The sequence below is a fragment of the Camelus ferus genome, chromosome 2 (assembly GCF_009834535.1).
Source record: "Camelus ferus isolate YT-003-E chromosome 2, BCGSAC_Cfer_1.0, whole genome shotgun sequence".
NCBI lineage: Eukaryota > Metazoa > Chordata > Mammalia > Artiodactyla > Camelidae > Camelus > Camelus ferus.
In genome coordinates this window covers 88,921,259-88,938,213 of record NC_045697.1, presented here as the reverse complement: position 1 = coordinate 88,938,213, position 16,955 = coordinate 88,921,259, and the positions used below count along the sequence as shown (strand labels likewise).

General features: G+C 37.3%; 1 protein-coding gene and 1 non-coding gene across 2 annotated transcripts in view; both read right to left on the bottom strand.

Moving 5' to 3' along the window:
- Positions 1-1,014: 1,014 nt before the first annotated feature.
- FAT4 (FAT atypical cadherin 4) overlaps positions 1,015-16,955 on the bottom strand; it is a 156,678-nt gene continuing 140,737 nt past the window's right edge. The window contains 6 exon segments of the mRNA XM_032463083.1: positions 1,015-4,050; positions 6,360-6,621; positions 11,065-11,282; positions 12,932-13,056; positions 15,233-15,412; positions 16,276-16,361. Of these exon segments, the coding sequence (XP_032318974.1) occupies positions 2,186-4,050; positions 6,360-6,621; positions 11,065-11,282; positions 12,932-13,056; positions 15,233-15,412; positions 16,276-16,361 (2,736 nt within the window). The 3' untranslated portion in view covers positions 1,015-2,185.
- TRNAA-AGC lies at positions 14,839-14,910 on the bottom strand. Its single transcript has one exon. It is a non-coding gene; the product is annotated as a tRNA-Ala (tRNA).

The window sequence follows — 16,955 nt, the reverse complement described above, 5'->3', positions numbered from 1 at the left end:
CTTACACTCAGTCCTTAAACCATGTGAAAAGAATATTACAATTTAGATTATACCCACATTTTATTTTCTATTTGAAGAAAAATAATAATCTCAGCATTACTAAATAACAAAATAATTCTAGCATGTATCTCAGTCTGTTAATTTTTAAATATTCTATTTACTAAAATATTTTATTTACTAAAAGCTTTTCCATATTTTGTAAACTAAAAACTTTTCTATGTTATTAAAATCTCTATTCAGTATGAAACAGCCAGTGGTAGAGGACAATATTCTCAGCAAATATTAGTTACGGAGCAGATATTTGACGGAGCAGACAGTTCTGAGATTGCGAGGTAATTTGCAGAAGTCCTATTATTTCAAATGTAACTGTTTATACCAATGGATTTGTCCTGGGCTAGTCTCTTCCCCTGAACTGTTTCACTCTTGGGTGACTACCTGAAAACAGGAATTTGTCTTGGCTAAGATAGCATGTTGAATTTGTTCAGAATTTATGCAGCAGAGTGATCAATAGATTAAAGACAGGTAGGTGTAGCCAAGTGTTCACTGCCATTCCTCCTACATGCCATTGGACATAGAAAATTGGGGGCTGGGTCCTTGGAGAAAATGAGGCCCAGACATTTTTCCCATCATTAGTTTTAATTCATTGCCATTCCTATTACTATAAGCCTGGTACAAAGCTGGCCTTTAGTGAACATGCTCTCCTGGGAGCTTCCAAACATTTATGGCCAGAAGGCTTCAACCAGGCTCATAACAAAGGTGGTCCCCTAAGCCCCAACCTAGTCTAGACTCATCATACTCCAGGGAAGCCCAAGAATTCTGACAGATAAAAATCTATTAAAGTGAACTTAAAATATCTGTTCTGGCAATTATCCAGACTCATGAGTTTTTAAAAAAAAATGATGTTGCCCATTTATTGTTCAATTTGCCATACCCCATGGACAGGCAGAGACTGTTCTCAATTGGGCGTGGGAAGTGTGGGGAAATGAAAAATTACCATTATACTCTGAATGCAAAGTATTTTAAATAAATATTTTAATTCTATCGTTGGCATTTAAAAGTAGAAAGCATACAGTATGTTACAAATATCAAAATGTGAAAAATATGAACGTTACATAAGTAACAAATGTAAAAAAAGTATTTTCTTACCTTCCCTGAAAGTAAGAAAACTCTTCAGCATAGGAAAATATCAGTATCAAAACACAGCTTAGGTGTAAAAACAAGTTTTTACACAGTATTAAAAAAATGATTTACAAAATGACAGAAAGTAAGATGTTTTGAAATTTGACTTTATATAAATTATAAAAACTGGGTACTTGGGATAAATGTTAAATGGTTGAAAAATAAGTCCAATCATAGGCTTTCTTTAAGCAGATTCTTTAACATTTTAAAAGCATAGAACATTTTTTTCAATAAATAACTTTTAAAAGTGTCTCTGAGAAGTGCTGCTGGAATATCCTTCCACAGTAGGAGAGGGCAGTGTTCTGGGGACAACATGCAATCATTCCGTTCCTAGTGGAAGCCTGATGAAAGTCAGGAGACCATCACTGTTCACAATAAAGATTCAGGATTTGTAACAAAACTTGGTAAGAAAATTCTAAAGTGCTGAAAAAAATGACTTAATTTTAGTACCCACGGTCATGAAAAAACATATTCAAATATCCAGACATTTCTGAGCAACATCGACTATGAAATCTGTAACTCTGAGAAGTGTTAATACTTAGTCTTTCATTCAAGGATAGGAGGACTGTTTCTACACTTTACAAAGATTGGTTAAGCCTCAAGGATCTTGCAATGCAAAACATAATGGTGATAATACAATGGAAACAATACACAGACCCCACTGTGAAAGCACAAGTTCATTTCTGCAATGGCAACAGTATTAATCTGAAAAGTCACAAATCAAACATCGGTAAATAAGAAAAAACCTTTGCTGCATGCCACATGACTAGTTACAAAATACGATGCATGCAGGAAAATAAAGTCAACCAAGTACATTTAAATTAAAGAGTTGTTTTGAGTCTGTTTCAGCAGCATTGTGGTTATTATTTTTAAGTTCCCCTCCAACACCGGTCCATACTGGCCTGTTTTGCAAATGTGACCCACTCTAGTCGGCAACCTCACAATGGTTTGAGTGTTTCCTGCTTTTATGTTTTATAACAACGCCAGTACACGAAGTTCACACAGTTCACACGTACTGTTCTGCTTCCCCATCTTTGGGGGCTGGCTTAGTGGTCCCACTTTTGCCTTCTTCATTTGCTGCTGCTTTTTCTGGGAGAGATGCCAGATCTTTAAAAACATCTACATAATGGCCAAAGCCAGGGCCCCAGTTCAAAAGGTTGTCCCAGTTGAAATTCCCTGCTTGCTGCCCGAGCTTCAAGGGCAGTGTGTTGTCAGCAACCCCTGGGGCTGCTGCCTGTGGGCCCACAGGTCCTCCCTCAGCCCTGCGGCCATGGTATCTTCTGGGCTTCAGTCTGGCTCCGTAATTATCTTCATCATCTGCATCAGACTCATTGACTTGAGATAATTTGGGCATCCTGGAAGTATACACCATGGGCTTTTCCCTGTCATATTCCATTTCTGAGCAAGTGAAAGACTCATGCGAGTCACTATCCGACGAAGACTCTGGGGCTGGAATGCCATCCGCTGGGTTCCGCGTTCTGGACAGTGGCCTTCTGCAGTCCTCCTCTGAAGACGACCTTCCGTGATCTGCACTGCAGATACTCGGGTTTCGAGGGCGAGGGGTGTTTAGCCTCTCCACCTCTTCAATGGAGAGTCCTACTGGAGGAGAGGATTCCAGAGGAATCTGCCCGATCGGCTGCTTCAGGCGACTCCCAGGTCTAGAACCGTGCGACGCCATGGCCTGGGGACTCTTGCTTCTCCTTCCCAGCCTCGTGGCGTAGTTGAAAATGCCAGGTTGGCACGCGTCGCTGTGCATTTCCAAAGTATTCCCATCCCTCATCGGAAGATGCAACTCCCTGGCTGGGCTGTTCCGATAGAAGGTAGAGGACTTGGAGAAAGGGGCTGGACTGTGGCGCGACAGAGGGTTGGGGGTTGGGCAAGCCGAGTGGCTCAGGGAGCTGGACCTTAAACCTTGGCTGTAGGGAGGCTGGTAAGTCAAACTGCTCGCTCCCAACGGCATGGGGGATTGCCTGGCAAAGCCCAGAGGGCTGTGCCGCTGGATGGAAAATTTAGGGGTGTGGCTGCGGAACTGCTTGTAGTGCTGGACGATGTCGGCGTCGGAGGGGGCGATGCTGCTGGCGTTGTCGATGTCGTAGTGCTCAATCTCTTGCTCGGGTGAGGCCAGGGGGGCACTGGGGATGGTTTCTGAGGTGTGCGGAAGGTCGGTCTCGTCGTAGATGAGGTAAGGGTTTTCCCTTTCAATGATATCTGGCTTCGGGTTCCCTTCCGGCTGCTTCCTCACAGTCATGTCCTCCCCATAGGGAGGGATGTTGTCTGGGTCATCAAAAGCAACATTCTCACTTCCCTTTTTCTTCTTTTCCTTGGGTTTCTTCTCTTCTTTGGGATTTTGGGCCTTCTTCCCCCGGCACTGATTACACAGGATCAAGCTCAGGACCAGGAGGGCCAGGACGGTGGCGCAGCTGCCCACGATGGCAGGCACCGCCCACAGAGGCAGGGAGATCTCCTCGGGGGCCTGACTCGGGACACAGACGTGCCCCCCGGGACTTCCAGCTTTGCACACCCTCCCCGGAGGACAGAAGACGCCAAGACAGGCCACCACAGTCTCACAGGTCCTCCCCGTGTGCGACTCGGGGCAGCTACAGGTGAAGCCGGAGTGCAGGCCTGGCTCACAGCTGCCCCCGTTCTGGCACGGGTGGGAGGCGCAGTCCCCGGGCGGCACGCACTTGTAGGCGTACCACTGATTGAGGCACAGCAGGTCGCCCCAGCAGGGGTTGCTGGCACAGATGTTCGGGCCCCTGCAGCCGATCTTCACGGAGGGATCCGTCCTGGAGATGGAGGCCAAGCTGTGTCTCCCGCTGAAAGGAAGGCTTTCTCCGCCGTACAGCATAGAAGCAATGCAGCCATCAAACCCTGCAGGGGCAAGAAGGAGCGGTAAGGCGTTTCAGGGAAAACCAAAGGCTTAACAGGCCGCACTAATGGAACCTAGGAAAGAGAAGCTTCGCAGTCGCATCTGTAGAGTTTAGAAACCACACTCAGAGCCATCTTCCGGTTTAAAGGCAATAAATCTGTGCCTCTTACAACATAAGTTAACAAGATGTGTAAGAGTTCCCCGACAAAAATGTGGAGTGGACTGCTGGGACCCCGCCCTGCCTGAAGATTTATTAATGACTCCAACAGGCTGGGTTTTCCTTTTAGCCCTTCTTTCATTTAATTATCCATTTGTTTTATTTTTATGGTCTCTACACCAAGAATTACATGCATAAAATAAAGTTTATTTTAAAAAATACTAAAAAATACTTCAAAAATTGGCCAATAGCTTCAACCATTAGATCATGCAGTCTCCATGCAGGGGCTACTGCTCTCAAGAAGTTGAACAAGGGCTCTTGAGGAGCAAAAGGAAAATCTGTTATAGTACCATGTTTGTGGGTCTCTCTAGGGGTGACAGAGAGTATACTCGTGGCATTAATATTTCATCTCGTGGGGATGGCAGAGGTTAGAAAAGAAAAATTTAAAACAGCTCCTGAGAGGGTGATGATTTTAAAAAAAAAAGTTGAGAAAGACGTTAGACTCATATCTGTGTGCTAATATTGCTAATGTTCCAGTCACAAGCTCAAGAGTATATTTTGACACTAACAAAAGAGCATGATTTACACTGGCTTATTTTTTAACAACATCCAAATGAATTAGCATCCAGATTATAAAACTAGCTAAATACGTAAGACCTAATGATGACCCAGGCTTTAACTCTTATGCTTTGACTCCATTACTCTGCCATGCTTTCTTCAATTTCCCTCTTATTTGATGCATCATTCCACCCTAGTGACATTTCCATCCTCGATGCACTTTTTTTCCGTGAGCTTCTATGACATCTGCTTTCATTCCTACTCTTCTGGTTTTCTTTCTGTGACTTAGCCCACTTTCTGTCTCATTCTCTTCTAAACAACCACTGACTCTTAGAGTTACTGAAGGTTAAGGCCCTAGGCTTTCTTTTCACTATCGTCATGTTAGGTTATCACATCCGTGCCCAGTACTTAAGTTACCTGCTCCACACTGACAGCTCCTAACTATATATTTCCAACTGAAATCCACTCCTCATTTCTAGCATATTGACCCAAAAGTCTTTCCCAAAGATGCTCCAAACCCAGGAAGTCCCAAACCAAAGTCCTGATGTTCCCCAGAGATGTGCTTCGTGTGGCACTGCTCTGCATTTCCTCTCCTAGTGGCACTGCCCTTCTCCTAGTTGAAAAGACAAAAACCTTCCTGAATTTTATCAAAATCTTCAACATTTTCATTGATTTTAATTCCCCAAATATTCTTCCCTATCCACTTTTCAACTGCTCTGCCACTAAACTGGCCAAAACTCACACAATACCTTGCCTAGGTCACTGCAGTTTCTTCCCAGCTAATTTATGCAAGTCCCCTCTTGTCCTTCTGCAACGCACTCTCCACGGGGTAGCCTGAAAGATCTTTAATGTCCTGCATATCTAATTTTGATACTCCACTGATTAATTTTTCAGTAACTTCCCATTGTTCCAAGAATGAGATCAGAATTGCCACATGGTCTAGAAGAACCTTCATTCTCCAACTTCATCTTTTATCTGTGACGTTAGCCCCCAACATTTTGGGTTCTGTGATCTTGACTTTTCTATTTTTTCCTTTAGTTCCCATTGATATGACTTAATCTTTCATACTGTCCCATCCTCATCTTCATAGGTCAGATTTAAGTACAAATGTCAATTTCCAGAGACGTTTCCCTTTCTCACTTTGTTTTGCAATTTATTAGAATTTTAGATTCTTCCTTCACATCATTTATCAAAGGTTAAAATAATATATTTACTTGTGTAATGATTTGATTACTGTTTGTCTTCCTCACAGGACCATGTAGTCTATGAAAAGAGTGGCTATTTAGTCCACCATTGTTGTTCATACTAAGTATATATAGGGCTCGGTAAGTATCTGTTGTGTGAATGAACAAATGGATAAGTAAATGAGTGAATGTCTAAATAAATATTTGGTGTACAAGGAAAGGATCAAAACACCATGGACTGAATTATGGACTTGGCAGAACAATGGCTAAAGAAACTGATGGCTGATAATTTATTACCAACTTTCTAAAGATATTTATGAGAGTCTTATAATGGATACTGTCGGATATCCAACTACTCTTGGAGGAGCAATCTTACCTTTCTTTCATGCCTCTACTCAACACAAGCATTTACCTGTTTGAGTATCTCGATGAGCCTGATTGGGTGGAATTCCTCCGAGAGATATAGTGAGCACATCGAGGCCACCAAAGTCCTGAGTAGGGTGGATGATATCTCTGGTATAAATTCTGTCGATGGACAATACTGTAGCTGTTCCATTTTTTCCAATTAAAAAAGTATGCCAGTGGCCATCTGCAACGTAGACATCAGGAATATTTCTCTCCACTTTCCCAGCAATTCCTGCATCTGACGTAAAATGCACTTTGCCATTCTTAATCTGTAAAACATTTAAAATAATGTATAATTAAACCGTGATATGCTTGAATAAAAATAAAAATGTAACGAATCCTTAAAACATTGATCAATTTAATGCAGAGAGAACAGTGGAGGTGTCTGGTTGTATTAGACTATATTTACCTATATTGCCTTTACCATTTTAGGTAGCACATGCCTTCACATTTAACAGATTCAAAGTTTTCTAAGTAATCTGACATTCATAACTAATTTTTCAAGATGTATAGAATTATTTTCCAGAACACAACTGCAGTAATAATAGGGCAAATACTCATTTTAAGATAGGTAAATTATATCTTTTTAGGATTACTTATATGTATTTTTGTATTTTATTATATTTTTAATTTTTATTGAAGTATAGTTGATTTGCAATGTTAGTTTCAAGTGTACATCAAAGTGATTCAGTTATACATATACATACCCATAGATATTTTCTTTTCAGATTCTTTTCCATTATATGTCATCACAAGAAATTGAATATAAGTCCCTGTGCTAAACAGTGGGTCCTAGTTATTTATCTATTTTATATAGAGTAACATGTGCCTGTTAAACCCCAACCCCTAATTTATCAGTTTGCAAGTTTAAAAAAATTATCCATTTAGTAAATGGCCCATAATTATCAGAAAATATTAAAGCTATCTCCAGAAAGAGAAATCAGTGCTTAACTATAAATGAAGCATAGTTGGAAAAGTAAAGATATAAATAAATTGTTGTACCTGTCATCTATTACATACTGGAATTTTAGAAAAAATCACTATTATTGTTTATATCATTTATTAGGATGACAGCTATGATGAATAAAGGGTGAGTTCTTAATAATGAGGTGTCTGGGCAAGTCTTTACTTTGGCTGTCTTTTGAAATTTATCTAAGGGATATTTGGTTTCTCTTACTTTACCCAGTAGAACATTGGGTAACAGGATGCTCTTACTCCGGTTTCCAGCTACCAAGTTTCCAGTTTTCTAAGTAGACGCTTAGAAAATGAAATAATTTATAAGGCAGGATGAGAAGAGCATAATCCCATCACTGTTGCCAGGCAGAGCTGGTGCCTCAGCCGGGGGAGAAGGTGGTGCCACGTATCAGATGACAGGAGTGGAAGGATGGATCAGTTTATTTTGTTACTCAGATCAAATGTTATTTCTACATGCAACAAACACATCTGGTAGAACTAAAAATGAGTTCATTTTTACTTTGTGGAAAATATGCCTAACACATTTACATGCGTTATTCATAATGAAATATTTTATTAAAGCACTTTCTCCAGATAATATATTCCAGCACCGAACCCAGGGGGAAAAAATAGAAAATTGTGGTTAAGTGACAATAACATGTCATCAAGTGGGCAATGTCTCATGAAACACACAGTAGAAACAGCAACCCCTCTTTGGTTATAGCCAGAGTCCTTTTTGGAAAGAAGCCTTGGAAAGAGCCTTCTGCAAGCTCTCTGTTTCTCTCTTAATTGATCACACCACGTCATCCTTCCATTTGACCAGTTTCTGATGAAAGGGTCCTTGGAACATAACATGGAGGAGAATGAGTAAGGAAGTATGTTTCCATTACAGCATTCTGAACGTTTTCCTGCTCCCTAATATTCTACCTAACTCTTTCATCCCTCCTAACTTTCAAAACATCATGCTCAGTTTTTGGTTTGGTTTTATTTATTCATGGAGGTATCTGTTCGTTTATATCTTTATGTTTGACTCCACAGAGCTCCGAATCATCCCAGTTCTGTACAGTATACCTCGCTTCACTTCGGAACAAAAACAAAGCACCAAAACAGAGGAACTGATGTGGAGCAGAAATAAAGCCCATCACTTGGCATTATTTCAGAACTCCAAATAAGGAGATCCTCAGAGTGCCACAAAAGCAGAGAGATTAGTGAGATGCTTTAAACATAGTGTCAAAGCAGGTGAACACAGAATGTTTTTCTTCTGCTCTTCACTCTGAAATTTTCTCTCCTTCTTTCTTTTTTTTTTTTTAAAGCCCAAGAAATTGCACATTCTTCTCTCTCCTCACATTTACTGCTACCGACTCCTAATACTCTCCCCTCTAACAATATGGAAGCCCATTACCCAACTCTCTTACTGATTTTCACAAAGTGTCTTCCCACTGCCTGCCTCGGTGTGTGTGTGTGTGTGAGTGAGAGACAGAGACAGAGACAGAGACTGACTAATTCAGAGTATGCAAAAAAAAAAAAAAAAAAAGAAGAAGAAGGGAAAAAAAGAGAGAAGGCAACTGTCAGAAAGTGAGCCAAAAGAAAGAAAGAAGAAAACCAGGGGCCTTGGTCACTGATAAGATAATTGATAAGTAACAGTCCCTTTTCCCTAGCTTCCTGGGCTGGGTAAGCAGATCGTATTCCTGTCATCCAAGTAACAGCTTATACCAGCCACTCTCTTCCTGTCTATTCAGTTCTCCTTCATCACGATTGTCTTTTTTCAGAATCTATTTACTTCACTTACTAAATCCCTCAATCTCTGAAAAATTGCCTTTCAACATTTTCATACAAAAGAAATGTGAATTTTGGTCTGCGTTAGTCATTATTTTTATTCACCCAGAGTTTACCTTCCCTTCAGGAAAAAAAAAAATCTCTCTAAGTTGCTACCCATGCAACACAATCTGGAGGAGTTGTCTGCTACTGTCCTGTTGGAAATGCAAGATTTTATGGTGACAGAAATGGATCCTGACATTCAGCTTCTTCCTTGAGGAAGAAAAATATTCTGTCTCCGATTTCTTCAACCACATTTTTCTTGTAACTCTTGGCTTAAAGAGATAACACACAGAAATATTTCATATGTCATTTAAATGGCACGAGGACTTGGAAGCAGCCTAACAGACAATGCACAGACCTCAGTGTCAAAGCCACTCAGTGCATATAAAAAGTGTTTCTGGTAGCCTACGAACGTCTACTTCTTTCTTCACTTCTTTACTGTCTTTGCTTCCAATACACTCCTGAGTGAAAACTGTACACACCAAGTAATAACATTATACAGTGACAGGTGCTTTGTTTTACAGTGACTTCATTAATTCTGGAATTGGGCTTTTTGCTTTAATAATGGAGGTAAAGTTATCACCTGAGGATGTTCCCCAACTGGATTAGGGCAGAGTGTCTCAACCTCAGCACTGCTGACCTTTCAGACTGATCGTTCTCTGTTGTGGGTGTTGTGCATGGCAAGATGTGTAGAGACATATCTGACCTCCACCCATTCGATGCTGGTAGCAGCCCCCCACCCCCCATGACAATAAAAGATTGCCAAACATCCCCCGAGAGGTAAAGTCACCCCCAGTTGGGAACGACTGAACTAGGGGACTGTTTTTTGTACTACTTAAAGTTAGGTACATGACACATAACTATCAGCTTAGATGGAGAGAAACATAATATAAGCTTGGATGGAGAGAAATTTTGAGAATTTAAGAGGCTGAAGTTTCAAGGTGAACGTCTGTTTTTATTTTTAGTATTTTAGGTGAACTGAGCCTAGTAATTTTCTATGTATTTTGCTTTTTTCTTTATGAACTAAGTTTTTAGTAATTTCCAAAATACTGATTTATAAGTGAAAATAATTCAGGGAATCTGGGTTTGTTTTCTTAAGAATTTGCTAAAAGTCAAATAAAGTTATCAGAATTATATGAAATGATATTAGTAAAAAACACTCAGTATAACTAAACTAATAAACTGATGGTCTGAGAGATGAAGTCTTATTTGTGGGAAAGAAAGCAGAATAATAATTTTAGAAATTGAGAAAGCTAAGAGCTGACAGAAAATGCACATGTAATGAAATTACTCATCAGTTTAGCATCTCATTTACAGCTGAGAAAAAAATGGGTAAAAGCTTAATGATAAATCAATCATGAAATAGAATGTTTCAAAAATATGTATTTAGAAATGATTTGGAGAAGTCAGCTGAAATTTTACTTACAATAAATTCCAAAGATATTTAATTTCACAGGATTTACCTGGGTAAATTGAATACATGTTCCAGAATAAAGCCAAAAACTTTCATTTTTTTTTTCTATTCTAGTCCTGCCAATGAATACGTACATATCAGTATTTGGAATAATTCTTGGAAAAAAATATGTTTCTATTTCAAAGACATACTATCTTTTTATTTGCACTTTGTTTGAAAGTAGGGTGAAAATAACATAAATTTTTATCTGGCAAAATAAATTGGAACCAACTCTTTCTATGCTGGCCTACCTAGCAGTGGGCTCTACTCTAAACAAAAGTGTTTTGAAGCCAGACCATGCAGATCTTTGTTACTCTGGCCAATGCTTGAAGAATAGTTAAGATAGATGATATTGGAATAGTGCCCAGCATTAGTCGGAACTCTAATGGGTTGTAAAGAAAAGGACAGAAGTTGTGGGAGAAGTGATTTAAACCATGACACAGCAGGCGGTCTAATCCAATGAAGTCACCATTAGCTTTTATCTTACCTTCACAGTAGTGTAATTGCTGCTTTCTTGAATGTGGATTAAAATGCCATTCTCACTTCTTGTCCTGAATTTTACTTCCAGAGTGTTCACACCAAAAGGCTCCAACACAGCACCTCGTATGCTCTGTCTCAACAAATATTCCCTCTTCTCATTCTGACTCATGTGGTAGTCCAAGCGCCCTTTGCCTTCTAATGATAAGGCGGTGTCAGGAGTAACAGCTGGAAGCCAGCAAAGGAAGAGAAACGTGAACACAGCCAATAGGCATTTCTTAAAGAGTTTCCATGGTGACAAAAATTGTAAAAATTATATATATAAGAAAAAAGAACAGTGAAAATATTAAGGTTTTGGAATTAGTGTCCCCAATTTTCCTCTGAAAAAAATAATTTCTGCTTGTGAATCATTGCATAAGTTTATATCCATTTCAGAACCATGAAATGTAAAACATTTTAAGACACTCATTATTCATTTGGAAAATACTCATTACAATATTGGATACATGCTATATAAATTATGAGCACTTGAAGAGATAGCCACATGTTAAAAATACATAGCTGAAAAAATTGTTCATAAATTTCACTGTGTTTCTAAAATTAATTATATATGTTTTCATGGTTAAAATGATTTGTAATCATAAAGCCTTTAACAAGGAAAACTTGAACAAAGAAGTGTACAAATATTTATATTTGTAAATGACTTTATTAGTAGTAATAATCTTGTAGAATTTAAATTGTCATGTATAATTATAATTTATCATAATCTGATAAAACGTTCACACTATTGAAGTATATAAGTAATAGACCTAAAGAAAAGACATAAAGAAAATATACTCAAGGGTCTTAGCGTTGAATTGTACATTTTAAAAAGGTAAACTTTATAGTATGTGAATTATATCTCAGTTTTTTAAAGAGAATCACAAGCATTTCTCAAATGAATGACATTTTATTTTCCAAATATAATTGGGTTCCTACTTACTAAATACTCATTACTTTAAAAAAAAATCATGTGACAATGTACTTTTCTATGTTTTGTTTATTTTCCTAAACACAATTGTACCTCTGCTACTAAGATCTTATTGATTATAGTATGTAAATTTAATCATAAATTTCTATTCATTCTCATACTATAATAGAATCAAATGATTCTTTAAAGAGTGGCCAGATAAGTGCAACGATTTAAGTTGTAACCGCTTACCTGAAAATAAGGCAATTTATATAAAAGAGACCCCATTAGGGACAGTCAGTGGGATTTAAAGCTTCACAATAGAGAATGTGATGCTCTAATGCTGGCTTGAATATCATTAATGTCTTATGAACAATAGTTATTAGGATTTAGAAACAAACAACCAATAAAAGAATTTAAAAAGTAATATTTGAAACCAATTCCAATAATTGGAATTTAAAACTTAATTATCATCTTTAACTATAATAGCTTTTATTGCCACTGTATGATGTTTTGAACTCAGTGTTCACTGACTTGGTATTCTTACTTTTCAACCAAATACAACATGTTCAGCAGTGAAATATCCCCTAAAGGCAGCTAGTATTAAGCCAAAGCCTGAATATAGCCTCTGGCCTTGTAACTTGCCTAGCATCCCTATAGGTAAAACAACAATAACTAAATGATGTCTTTATAAAATGGAATCTAAGGACATCTTTAGTAAACAATTATAAAAGGGTTTCACTCTTCCTCAGGTTAAAAACATGAATTTAAAAAGGATTTTGTATTTGACCAATCATTGCCCCTTTAATATTTCCAATATTCAGAATCAAAATGTAATTCTTTTAATTCAGTTATATATTTAGGTGCATATACTTATACTTTATATGGTTACGATAATTTCCTGTGGATGCTGAAATGGCTTGCGTACATTTTTCACAGTATTTCCCAGTCAGTCCTTCTCTGCAGTGACACTGCTGCCATGACCAGTAATCTGTACACGTGCCACCGTGCTGGCAGGGACTGCGAGAGCAAGCGCCTTCGAGTCGAGGGCATCTGAAATCAAATTGGAATGAAGACACATAAAGCACAAAACCAGGTGGGGGAAATTTGTTAAAATTTGATACAAACTTTTATTAACCAGTTTAGTTTCATGCACTCAATTCTTTGCAACTCAAGTTACAACTATATTTGGAACATCTAATCAAAGTAGAAGTTATCCTGTAGCAGGTGCCTTGCCTTATTCATAAAGGAGAAGGTTAAACAAAATAACATCTTACACAATAAAAAAGCAGTGATTATTTCGTCTTTAAATTAATTTTTAGTTGAGTAAAACTTCTTGGTCAAATAAACACTTTGGTTCATGTGATCTCGGGGCCACGTGTACACATCTCCTCCACCAGACAGCTCATGCAGTTAATGAGTTTTGAATGTCTATGACATGCCAAGCGCTGTTCTAAGCATGGAGGTAAAGTGATGAAAAAAAATTCCATGGGCTATTTATTTTTCCTTGTGGAAGAGACAGAAGGAAACTCCAAAATTAGATAAATGTGTAGTAAGTTAGAAAGAAGGAAGTTCTGTGGGATAATTAAGGCAGAAAAGGGGCATTAGGAGTTTGGGGGTGTTGATGGATCTCTAGGTTAAGCAGTGAAGGGAGGGTCTGTTTTTCTGGAGTCCTAAACAAAGTGAAGGAGCAAAGTATATCTGATAGACAATCATTCCCAGCAGAGGAAAGAGCCAAGGGAGAAAGTCTCAAAGTGCAGGAACACCAAGTGGCCCAGTATAGTCAGAGCATTGTGGACAGGGAGAAGAGCAGGTAGATAATGGTGAGGAAGTCAAGGGCGCGAAAAGAACCGTCACGACTGCCTGGGACCTGACCGCAGGACCTCCATGTTTGCTGCCCATGCTGGACTTCTGCTGAGCACTCACTCTAAATAAAAGCATTGAATAGTTGCTGAGTTGCAGAAAGGAAAAAATAATGCTGAGAACTGGATTTTTTCTGGATTAAAGAAAACATACTTTTCTCTAGTAACAGATAAGATGTATTCTATAAAATACATGCTTCACATGAAGTATAACTTAAGTGAAAATTAATTTAAGAATATTCTTTTTAAGATGTCAGATATAGAAGCAGTGAACTATGCACATATACTGCTACTATAAACTTTCTAGAAAGTAATTTGGCAATACATATGAATTAGATCTTTATTTTTTGACCAACTTATTTTAAAGTGGAAAAATTCAGTCTTTAAGTACTAATTTTCAGTAACATAATAACAGCATATAGGAAAGTAAAGGCAAATGTCAAATTGTATTAAAATAATTAATTCACAAATATCAAGAAACATTCACAGCTTTGTAATCGTATCCCCAGAAATCTCAAGTATGAAAATAACATGAGCCAAGATTTTTATGAAAATATACTAATCGCAGGGTTACTGATATGTTAATAAATTTGGAAACAACTAAAGTGTATATTCAGTTAAAACAGGGCACATCCATATTATGGGATAATAGGCAGTTGTGAGTATGAATGTTAACCTAAGAGTGTTTGTCTCTGGGTAGTTCATTTATAGGTTACTTTATATTTTTTTGAATTTTAAAGACTTTCAGTATGAACAAGAATAATTTTTGAAATAAAATATATTATTTCCACAATTCCTAAGTCATTGCTGGGATTTTCAAATAGGAAAAAAAGCCTTACAATTTGCAATTAATCAAATTATTACTTGTTAACAATATATTGAGTTTTGGGGAATATGTATATTTATACATAAAATGATTCTTTTTTCTTTTTGGGGGGAGGTAATTAGGTTTTTATTTCTTTATTTATTTTAATGGAGGTACTGGGGATTGAACCCAGGACCTTGTGCATGCTAGGCACACGCTCTACCACTGAGCCATACCTTCCCCCCTATATATAAAATGAATTAATTTCAAATAGTTTTTGTATATATTATTGTTAACACTTTTACATTACTATGTGCCAGGTTCCTTTCTATGGGATTTACTTATTTAACTCATACTCTTCACAAGCCTGTAAGGCAAATCCTATACATTCATATATGCATGCATCCATATATTTTCACAAATTACACAGCTAAAAATAAATAACTCAAATTCAAAACAGCATAAACATTTGGTATTTTTAAGGCTTTTGGCACAACAATTTCATCTTTTTGATGCTCGATTATCTATTTTTTAAAATAGTAAAAAAATAAGATTGCCTTACTGATCTAGGATGCCTTGTGCTGCTAAAGCTTGGCTGGGTTCCAGTGGCCTCCCATTGACAGCAAACTCCATTATACACCCGACAAAGTCGTGGCTTTCCACATGTCCTCTCCTTTGAAGGATTGGTTCTAGTGACCTGATACCTCCAACTGTGACTCGATTTGGCTGAACGTCAAGAGTCCTACATAAGAAAGGAAAGATAAGTATATTAGGACCAATAAAAGGGATTTCGGTAGAATGTTTAAGTTAAAGGGTGACTGCAGCCTTTTCTGGCATGTATTAAAGTGTGGTAAATTGAATGGAAAACATTACCTAATCAACGCATGTCCTCTAAACAGATACCTACAGGACTGTTACATTTTTCAGGGTATGAAAAATAGTAAAACGTATGGAAATGGTATCTTCAGTTAGTCACATGAGATGTATATAACAATGTCGAGTTTTCGAGAAGGTGCATACTATCAGAAAGAAAATAAAATGCAGTAGAAGTGACAACTCTAATATTAACATCAGATTACATTTTTCCTTCACTACAGAGATGATAAGAATGCCAATAAGTTGATTAAAGCCAATGGATAATGTGTCACTATTTATTTTTCTCTGTTTGTTACTATTTCTATTAAAATCACTCATGTTTTAGATGAGGTAATGTTGTATTTCAACTTCAGGTGCTACTGACAAATATTTGTCAGTAACTGTCACAAACAACTCTCAGAAAATACATTTAAAAGAGGTGAGATCCTTATCCTAACCTTCTTGCAGGACCCAGGTCAGATGCAACTATTTCATGAAGCTTTTCAAAGGGTAGAGGCTATGTTAATCTTTGTCTAGCTTTTCCCTCATCTTTACCACTTCATTTTACACCTTCTTTACAAATTTTGTAAACTAATTATTAACTTTTTATTTTACAGTATGAAAATCTCTTTGGAGACGATAAAATATGTTAAACTATATAATATTTAGCATAATAAAATTACGTTTGAAAGCATAAATTCCTTTTGAATGACAAGTAATAACAAAGATTAAAATAATACTTATACTTACCAGTCATCCGAAACTGCCACATTACTAACAGTGCAGTACCCTGGTTCTTGGTTCTCAGAACAAGAGTCCACAGTTAAGGAAGCTGCCTATAAAGCAAGAGAAAGAAATGTTCAGCTTGGGTTCAACTGTCACAATTGTCCTTTTCGCCAGCACGACCTCGGATTTATTTCTGTGTGGATATGACTTTAAAATTGCAATAACATTTTGATGTAGTATATTATAGTACAGTTATAATACAGTATCAAATTAGGGGTACGTACTTTCCTTCATATATTTAAAGCTAAAATTGTGAAATGATTACATGTAGGCAGTGGGAGAGGGCTTTTAAAATCTTCTCTAGCCTCCTTGTTTTACAGATGAAAGAATAAAAATGCCATTAACATCTCTGGGACAGCTTCCTGGGGTTCCAATCTTAAGAAAAATGTTTATTTTACTATCTAGCTATTTTAACAAATGAAAAGACACTAGATTTCTGATTTTCAGAAGTCTATTTCCAATAATATTTCAGTCTTATTCACAAAAAGATTTTGAAAGGACAATTTAAATATTATAGCAACCTATAATAGAAGATTGTAATTCTTGTATTAAAGTTTGAGATAATTTAAACAAATGAATTACTCTTTTAATTTATAAGAATCATAATAGCATAATATAGCATAGTTATGTATATTTGGAACACA